Consider the following 10,248-nt stretch of genomic DNA (forward strand, 5'->3'; position numbering starts at 1 on the left):
AAGTAATATTTGTAGACGAACTACAAACTGCAGTCACTGTTTGCGACCAACTGTCGGGCAAAGAGGATAATAACAAGAGGCCTTGAACTTCATCATCAAACTTAATGTCAACTGACACTAAGCGGGACAAGATCGAATTAAGATTATTGATATGAGTTGTAACTGACCCACCCTCTTTCATTCTTGTTGTCACTAGCTCTCGGATAAGATAGACTTTATTCGCTGCCGAAGGCTTCTCATACATGTTGGATAGTGCGTCCATCATACCACGGGCTGTGGTTTCTTTCATGACGTTAAACGCCACATCTTCCGACAACGACAATGTAATACAAGCCCTAGCTTTCTTGTCTAACTTCTTCCAATCTGCTTCTGACAACTTTTCTGGTTTTTCATCCTCAAACACTACATCCAAGTCTTTCTGACAAAGTAGTGCCTCAATCTGCATCTTCCACCAACCGAACTTCTGTCCGTCAAACTTCTGTATCGAAAACTTTCCGTCTTCTGCCATGGCAATGACTAAAACGAAAAACTGGATAAAACAGAGACAGACACAGCAACACGAGCCTGAACTTAACGATTGTTCTACTGAACTCTGTTAAAAAATCAACCTATTTAAACATGTAGCGGAATAACGAACTGAAAATCAAAAAACTGAAACGATAAAACCTGACAAACGCGGTTGGCACTGGTTTTGGTTTCTTTAATGCTTCTTCTGATTTGACGACTATTCTTCAACAGAAATAGGATCTTGATATAATCTTTCTTGGCTCACACCGCGCAAAAAATATCGACCCAATATGTTTCCGGGCTAAGCTGCCCAAGTTTTTAGCCCACAAAAAAAGTTTAACAAAGCTTTGCTCAAGTAATTCTTCCCTGTCAAAATCTCTTTTGGCATGAACTCCAAGAAGTTAAAATAACAATCTTGATTTCTTGCTCCTTTCGTCAAACCTCAAGAACAACAAACTTCAAGAAATAATAAATAATAACTTCCTCCTTTATGGTCAATCATATACAGCCAAACAAACTGGAAACGAATAAACGGTGACCAAACGATCGGTGGCGGAAAGCAGCACAACTATGGTGGTGATGCGGTGCTTGACTGAACCCTAGTCGCGATTGGTCGGGCTGGGTTTAGCGGCGGCGAAACAGCGGCGGCGTATACCCTAACGACAATCGGAAAACCGTAGCGGCGGCGGAACCCTAGCGCAGTAGGGTGGCGGCGGCTGGATGGTTTGGCGGCGACTCGGCTGGTTCAACGTGTTCTTCGCGTGATCTGAACCTAAGCTCTAGATACCACTTGTTAGGATTAAACGCACACACGAAACTGAACACACACACGAAAGCAGTAAACAAACACGAGAATTTAACGTGGTTCGGTCTAAACTGACCTACGTCCACGGGTGGCAACTAAGTATATCTTTATTGAGTGACCAAATATTACAAGTACATAATGTTGTTTATATAGAGACTGAACTAGGGTTAGTAAATTATTATGCAAGAAATCTAAACCGGGCCGGGCTTGGGCCCGACCGCCCACACCCGTCTCCTCTTTTGACTTCATATAATAAACCGGGCCAACAAGGCCTACGAACCCAACATCTACAATATGGAATAACTTATGGAAAAAGTAAAACATTAAATTCACTATGGATTTTGCGAAGCTACCAAGAAAGTAGCAAAGAATCAATCAATGATAAAAGGCCGTAGAGAGGGGTGCTTTGGTAGAAAGAAGTTACACAAAAATGAGATTATGGGCAATCTTCTGTCTTTGATTTGTGGTGCCAGGAATAAAACACCAGTAAGCAGGTTATCATCGCAACCGGGAACGACATCTTTTAATCTGAAAGTTCCAAGTTTTGGTTCTTCAAAGACTAGAAAACCTGGCTACTCAAACAAGTATGGATACATCCCAGACAACTATTCATCCCTTGAACAGGTTCATTCTCCTCCATTAACAACTTTTATATGCGTAGTTGAAGTAATATTTGATTATATAATAACCACTTAAACCACTGTGAAAAAAAATGAATTAGATCTAATAGGTCGGAACTACAAGAAAGAGTTTCTTGATCATGTATACCTTTGTTAGGGATAATGGCAAGAAAGAAATGATAACTAATCACGCAACAGAAGAATAAACCAAAACAAGAAAAATGAGAAAAGACTTAACCCTCAATCATCTTAATAACTCTCCTTTTGGGTACAGACTGATTAAGAATTGTAAGTGCTTAATTAGGACTTATGCTTAATTAGTGTCATTAAGCTCTTTTGTGTAATTGGGGTTTACTTATTACTTATAAAAATATAATAAATATTGATTTGAGTAAGAAGGTGCATAGTACACACTTTTCCAATATTGTAGCTTTGGTACTAAAAAATCTTAATGGCTTAAATTCCATGGTAAAGGGATTGGCCCCTTGCGGGCTCTTAGGGGCGTCTGTTACATGGAAAATGATGTTCAAAGTTAATAGAAATAGGTAGCAAGTAGCTATTAAAAGGTAGAAACTCGCTTTATGTAGATCGGCAACTACTAAAGGATGGTAGCAACTTTGTTCTACGGTAGCAATTTAGTTAATACGGTAGCAACTTTGTTTATCGTTGGCTAATTAGCTAGGTAGAAAATAAGATTCAATAGAATCTTAATACTTTGGTGGGATCTCAGAGCTTCTGTAGCAACAGAGTTGCTACAAGATGCATTTTCTAAGGTTATGTAACGGCTTTGTAATGGTTCGACACCTATATAAAGAAACCACTTGGTTTGATTTTAATCATCCAATTCATTCACGTTTCATAGAAAAGAACTTCTCGATCTTTGATAGAAACTTTCTTCCTTATCAGATTATTGATATTGTGTACAAGCAATATACTTTAATCTAAAAGTAAATTATTCACGTTTCAACAAGTTATCTAGGAACATTTGAGAACACAAAACCTACTTCTTGATTCCTGCTAGCTAACCAACATGATACAGTTCATGATCATGGTTTGGTTAAAGTAAAAAATATACGTCATTCGTGTTTATATCTCTATGGATAATCGTTAATTAGATTTACAACTATTTTAGGAGTTGTACGTGTTTATAGATATCGGATTATGTTAAAATCCCAAAGGGATCGAGCCCATAATTCTAGTTCTCCGATCCCTAGCTTAGGGAACTCTGCATAGGCACCTTCTTACACATGCTTGCTACCAGTGGTGAAGCTTGGACTCGAGCGCCTAGGGAGGGCGAACTCAAATTGTATTAAAAAATCATAAACGAGGGGGGCGGCTCAAATTTTCAGCCGAAAACGAGTAAATTTACACTACTTATAAATCTTTCGGGCGAAAAACAGATACATTTACACTGCTGCGAAAAAAATAGGAAGGTCGAGCGAAAACGAGTAAATTTACACTACGTATAAAATTTCCGGGCGTAAAACGAATATATTTACACTAGTGCGCAAAAAAACAGAGGGCCAGAGCCACCCCTGGCAGGGGTGGCCCTAATGAAACTTCGCCATTGCTTGCTACTTAATGGGATTTCCGCTATCGCACTACAATGGCATCAAGATATTCAACAATGCGTTCTCGGAGGATAGAATTCCACAAAAGTGTAACAATTGCGAGCACACCACTTCAATTGTGCCAACCAAGTAAAACTAATGATCATTTTCAGATCATAATTTCCAAGATTCTTAATACTAATGATCATTTTCAAGGACAACATACCATATAACTTATCAAATCATTAATTTAATGAAACCTCAACTTAATTAATTCCATTCTAATATTAAACATCAAAATGGTGAATCTGTTATGATACACCAGATCCGGCTCAGTTATTGATAGTGTGAATAAATATATATTATTTGAAATTCAATAATTTTCTATTGAATGAGACATTATTTTACGTCAGCAAACAACAAGTAAAGGAAGAAAGAAATTATTTAGCATCTTTTTCCAATACTTATTGAAAGTGCATTGTTGTGTCGACCTCCCCCTCTATGCCCTGCGGTAATGATTCCTCTAGCATTATGACCTTTACCACAATGATGCTATCCATAGATCAAATTATTTCGTGGATTGGATTTCACTTGATTGTCTACGGTTTCATTGCGTGTGCTCGGGGTAGAAGTTTTGTATAAATGTATAGCCATGCTATTAAGTATTGTCATTACTTGAAATCTTTCTTCTAATTCAAAATCGTGGTGTAACGTGTAGTCTCCCCTGCTCTGGTTTTACATTATGAATTTCACTCTGGTCACTGAAATAGAGAAAAATGTTATTGGTGATTTTGTTTTACTTTTCAAGGAATCTCTTTAACCGATATATATTGTTTAAATAGTTTCCTAGTGGCCATGCACTCTACCACTATGATTTAAAGTGACCCTTAGTAGTTTACATTTATAGCTGGTTGCAACTATATATTTGGATCTAAACTACCATTGTGAGTGCATACCCGTTGTGCTATGACTTATATCTAAACAAAATACCCAAAGCTTCATTTGTGTAAATTAGAAGATGACATATATGCTTGTTAAACGCAATTTAATCTAGGAGGTGAATTTCAAGTGGATCGAATACCAACTACTTAACTTATCCGAAAGATATCCACAGAGGGTGAACACTTCTCCCACATTAAGTTTAGTTTATCTTTATGCTCTGGCCCTATGATATTCATAACAAGTTCCAATGTGCTACCCTCAAATGTTGGTTTTTATTGTGTCATCAAGCTATTTGGGTAATCTAGATATACTTAAAACCAAATGAATACATCATAAAAAACATTGATATGAGTTTGGAGTTGTGGAGTATGACACTCTCGATGAAGGCTATTGTGATTTTGAGCATCATTGAAGCTCTATGGTTCTTAGGAACTCTTAGGATAACTCATTCAATAATATATAATCATGATCACACAAATACATGATTCTATGAAACATGAATCAAATAAAGCAAGTAACTCATAAAGTTATGATTTTACATGGTTAGGTTAAAGGTAAAGGATCTAGTATATAATCGAGTGTACTAGCAAATCAATCTTATTATATATCGATCTCTCTTTTTGGTAGAGATTGATTAGGGTGTACAATTAGTCAGTTACATAAAATGTGAAGTTTAAGAGGCTGTATTAGTTTAAAATCCATATCCCCAACCAATAATCGAGCTACCTTTGGCATTCACATCGCGTGTGCTGTGAATGCCACAGAAAAGTTGCTAGTTTTTGTTGCAAATTATGTATAAAGAGATATAAAATGGTTTTGGTTTTGGTTTTGGTTTTGGTTTTGGTTTCTGTTTTGCAGGTTACAAAGGCACTAAGAGAATCTGGGTTGGAGTCATCTAACCTTATCCTTGGAATAGATTTCACCAAGAGTAACGAATGGACAGGTTTGTTATCGTGATAAAACATTTAGCAAGCTTGCTCCATGCTCCAGTTGCAGTTTTTGCATTTATTTCTAATCGTTTTACCAATTATTTGATTTTAGATTCTAGATTTAGAGTGTAATTGTTGGATGTTATTATAAGGATCCTAGTAAGGAGAATTTAAATTAGTGTACATTTGACCAGGCTTTTCAATAAAAAAAATGTTACTATAGTTTGATACTTCCTTGAAGTCATGCATGGTAGCAATGCCAGACCAAATACGCAGCTAAGCCTTGGCTAAACCTTGGAATCTTAATGCCACAATGCCTTTCAAATCCTCCTAGCTATTATCCTACTACAATAATTTAGGAAAAGCCAAAAAATGGGGCAACTACTAGGATAAATGGAGGTTTGGGCTTTAGAGGGGTTTGGCGTTGGTCATAAAAGAAAGTTTTCTTACATTTGTCTGCATTCTTCTTAAAAAGTCTTCAGTCAATGATAATGTTATATGAAGTCAGATATGGAACATGAATTGTATTATATACCATAAATGTAAGCATATTTCTGAATCCCATGTGCACATGTATGATTTTTACCTTTTTGCCACAATTAGTGTGTTTACTACTTACTAGAGCTAAGAAATCTAAAGCCGGAGTTTTGTTTGTGATAGGTAAAGTTTCGTTCAATAATCGCAGTCTTCATGCCATTGGAGACTCTCCAAATCCGTATGAGAAGGCCATATCGATTATTGGAGAAACTCTTGCTCCTTTTGATGATGACAATTTAATTCCTTGTTTCGGATTTGGTGATGGTAGGTTTTTCAGCCCATAAACACAATTTTGAAATGTTATATAATTGTGCTTATGATTTTCCTAGCAACAACACATGATCAAGAAGTGTTTAGCTTTCATGATGATGGTTCCCCTTGTCATGGATTTGAAGAAGTATTATCTTGCTATAAGAGGGTTGTTGCAAACGTACAGTTGGCCGGTATATTTGATATGTTTATGTTCTTGAAGAAAAGCAGACTAGACAGGAAGAGTGAACTAATAAAACAACTTTTTGTTTGAAGGGCCAACATCATACGCGCCGGTTGTGGATGCTGCCATAGATATAGTAGAAAAAAGTGGAGGCCAATTTCATATACTAGTTATTATAGCAGATGGCCAGGTTGGTAAATTAAGGATGACTATCCGTGTCTCTTAACTTTTTCGTGAAATAAAAACACTCATATTGCAAGTGTGTTTCCCACATGAAGTACACCCCATTCCATTTTTTCCTAAGGAAAATATTATATTCTCAAACCTTTAATCCCCCACCCCCCCCCCCCCCCCCGCCAACTACGGTTTTAGTTTTTCACTGTGATATTCTACTGCAAATGCAACTTTGTGCATGTTGTAGTGATGGAGGTTCTTCTTATTGAAGGTTACAAGAAGTGTAAATACAAGTGATGGGGAACTCAGCTTACAAGAGCAGAAAACAATTAGCTCAATAGTTGAAGCAAGGTATGTCTTCAAATGAGAATCAACTTTATCTTTGTGTAAAGTAACATTGGTCCATTCCTTTTAAATTAACTTTCTTACTTCTGGATATGACTGAATCATGGTTCAACTTGCTGAGTGATTCCTTTTCATTAGCCTCCAATATATTTCTAATGTTTAATTATGAAATAGATTTGTAAACTATTATTTTAATGTTCTAGTTACCCTATTTCATAATCAAACATTAAAAACATAAAGTTCAACTTTTTCAGTTTGTATCCTCTAGTAATCATTCTAGTTGGTGTTGGTGATGGTCCATGGGAAGACATGAGAAAGTTCGATGACAAGATTCCCACTCGTGGATTCGATAACTTTCAGGTACAAACTCATCCCTCACTTTTGTAAAACTCTTTTCATTTTCAAGTTTTTTAGATTGTTGTAGAAGTTTGATAATCCCATTTTTCTTTATAGAGGTTTTGTTATTAGGATTTTTCTAGAAGGTTGAGGCATTCTTATTAGTTTGAAGATGATATTAGTAGTTTTGATCTCAAACGACAAACTCACGTAACGTTGGCCTTGTTAATTGCAGTTTGTTAATTTTACTAGTATCATGTCCAAAGATCTAAGCCCAAGTCACAAAGAAGCAGCTTTCGCACTCGCTGCTCTTATGGAGATTCCAATACAATATACGGCAGTCGGTGAACTTGGCTTACTTGGGTATGCCATTTGTTATGCATTTAGCTTTTACTCCTTATTTTCATATTTATAGGGGCGGAACCGAGAAGATAAACATGACAGTTATAGGAATACTTCATTTCTTATACACTTTCAGAAAATATGATTAATCTTGAGTGATTCTTTTAATGTTTCAATTGGCAAAATAAGGCGCATGACTGGGAATGGAAAGAGAATAATTCCACGGCGACCTCCTCGTCTAAGAAGCCGCACTCAGAGTTCTTCTGTAAATGACCAATCACCAACACAAGATGATGAAAATAAGGTTCTAGTACTTGCATCAACTTTGAAGGTCAAAATACTTATTACTTCAAAAATGATATGAAATTATCTAAACGTTAGGAAAAAAGAAAACCATAATATCTCATTAATATTGTGAAGCATTTTCTAACTAGGTAATTTTTTTAACTTTTTTTTAAATTTGTTACAAAACTCAACTCCCTTTTGAATTTAATAAGTTTGACCTCAGAGATTACTTTTCCAGATATATATGTTTTATTAGACTTGACTCTTTTTTGTTTTTCCGATTTAATGAAGACTTGCCCAATCTGTCTAACAAACGAAAAGGATATGGCCTTCGGATGTGGACACATGGTGAGTCACATACCTCTTACTAAGTTTCTGTTCCTGTTTTCACTCAAGATAATATAGAAACTTCTTGCCACAAAAGTTAATGTTAAAAAATGTCACAATTCAGGTTGTGGCCTAATGCCCACTAATCTGAAGTGGCACAAAAACCATTTTGTTATCACTATAATCATCAGTAACTAAGCATGCCTGGTTACAAAGTTGTTGATTGTAGTTTTATTTGTCGGTTATTTATTAATATAAATGATGCAACAGGCTTGTAAAGAATGTGGATCACGATTAAGTCTTTGCCACATATGTCGCCGACAAATCACCTCCCGGATCAGGCTATATACGGGGTGACATGCATATATACAAACTAGTCAAACTAAATGTAAGTTTGTAAGTTGTTTAAATTAATCTGGTGGATCTAAAGGAAAAATGCAAACAATATGGAATACTCTAGATTTGTTACTTCATTGATGTCCATTTTATCATCTTAAAATGGAATGTTGATAAGACTGTCGTCGCGTTTTATGTATATTTGTTAGACCGTGTGTATTTACATGTATGAAGCTTCCATGCTCTGTTGTTTGGAAATAAATTCATATTTTTGTGTGTTGTATATAATTTAGTTGACTGAATGTTGACTTCAATACATTGTATAGTGATATAAGAAAAAAACTGAGAGCTTACTCCTAAACATATATTCTTTGCAAACTAGAACAGTCAAGCCTCAAGCCATACCGTTCTCATAAAAAAAAGGTATCACACTATCATATAGACACCAAGGTTTCATTTTCATGATGCCAAAGCAGATGTATTTCTCCCAGCTTTGACACCATGGAAACAAACATGTTATTGTTGTGCGGATCCAATGACAATTTCATAAGTTAAAAGTGTTAAACTATCATATTGTTGCGCGGATCCAATGAATCTGCTGCTACCCCCCATGTACTGACAATTTCATAGGTTACAATTTATCGTGGACCTTTGGTTAGTAGCAGCAGCTTTATGTTACAATTTATCACTCATTTAACAACTGCAGTGCTACAAGCAAGAAGAGAATGCAGAATAGGAACCGTGACACATGTGTAAATGCATTTACGCAACTGGGGCTTAGTTAAGGGGATCCCTTAAATCCTGATGAGCTTTGAATGATGTTGGATTGTAAATGTATTTCCATATTCACTATTCTTTTCATAATTCTGAGCAATCCGTCACAGCTCTTGTTGTTTTGCGTAATATCACCTTTACTTTTCCGACAAATGAGTTTGGCTACAGAACTAGTCTCGGATTTATATGAAGTCTTGTGTACTTATTGCATAAGAAAAAGAGATCATATGTTGAACTAAATAAGGACTTGTTGCTTCCTTAGACATCTCATATTGAGAATCTTTGTCTAGCTCTTGTTTGATACTTATCCTAATACTTATTTGCATTGCACATTGAGAACCTGGAAAACTAAGTTAGGATACCAATTATGCGGAACTAGCAATGTAAATATATGGCACCCGTTACCAATTGATCTGCATTATTACACAGCCAATTCAGTTGGAGTGACAAAATCGACGCAGCAGATCCACAACGCAGTCGGGTATCCGTGTCCTACTCTGCATTAGTTGGATTTATTGGCAAGTTAACATTGGAAAAAGTCAAACGACTATTATTGTAAATTCAAAAGTTCAAAATTGTTTTGTTAAATTTGTTGGTTGAAATGGATAAATTGATGACTCTCCCTTTATTTTTTACTAGTTAAAAAATCTTTCATTCAATATAATTTTAAACAATTAAAGACATTATTTTTTTTTCATTTGTGTTTCGATTTTGACTATATAGCCTAATTATATGTCACTTTTACACACCTAAGTAAAGTAAAGTTGAGTTGATATGTTTGCAATACTAATTACTATACTTATCTTACAGGTATATATGGTATAGTAGTATTATTCAAACAGTATCTGATACAAACAAACAAAGACACGATAGATGCGTTCACTCGGACACAATTAAGATCCCGTGTCAAAGTTGCTTGCTATGATTGTATTATATTTATAGATTTTTTTTTTACTAGAAATTCATCAAAAGACTTTAACTTTACCACTCTCCAGAGTATCACTTC

At 35.6% G+C, this 10,248-nt stretch overlaps 1 protein-coding gene across 1 annotated transcript; it reads left to right on the forward strand.

Moving 5' to 3' along the window:
- Positions 1 to 1,669: 1,669 nt before the first annotated feature.
- On the forward strand, positions 1,670 to 8,507 carry LOC143632039 (E3 ubiquitin-protein ligase RGLG4-like). The gene is made up of 11 exons (XM_077100636.1): positions 1,670 to 1,936; positions 5,283 to 5,367; positions 6,014 to 6,154; positions 6,220 to 6,333; positions 6,416 to 6,513; positions 6,769 to 6,848; positions 7,097 to 7,202; positions 7,414 to 7,541; positions 7,710 to 7,824; positions 8,097 to 8,153; positions 8,403 to 8,507. The coding sequence occupies exons 1-11, from the start codon at positions 1,691 to 1,693 to the stop codon at positions 8,487 to 8,489; spliced, it is 1,257 nt and encodes a 418-aa protein (XP_076956751.1). The 5' UTR covers positions 1,670 to 1,690; the 3' UTR covers positions 8,490 to 8,507.
- The last annotated feature ends 1,741 nt before the right edge of the window (positions 8,508 to 10,248 follow it).

This window comes from Bidens hawaiensis, unplaced genomic scaffold, assembly GCF_021521415.1.
Source record: "Bidens hawaiensis isolate Kalapana, Puna unplaced genomic scaffold, B.hawaiensis_p1.1 tig00006359_1, whole genome shotgun sequence".
NCBI lineage: Eukaryota > Viridiplantae > Streptophyta > Magnoliopsida > Asterales > Asteraceae > Bidens > Bidens hawaiensis.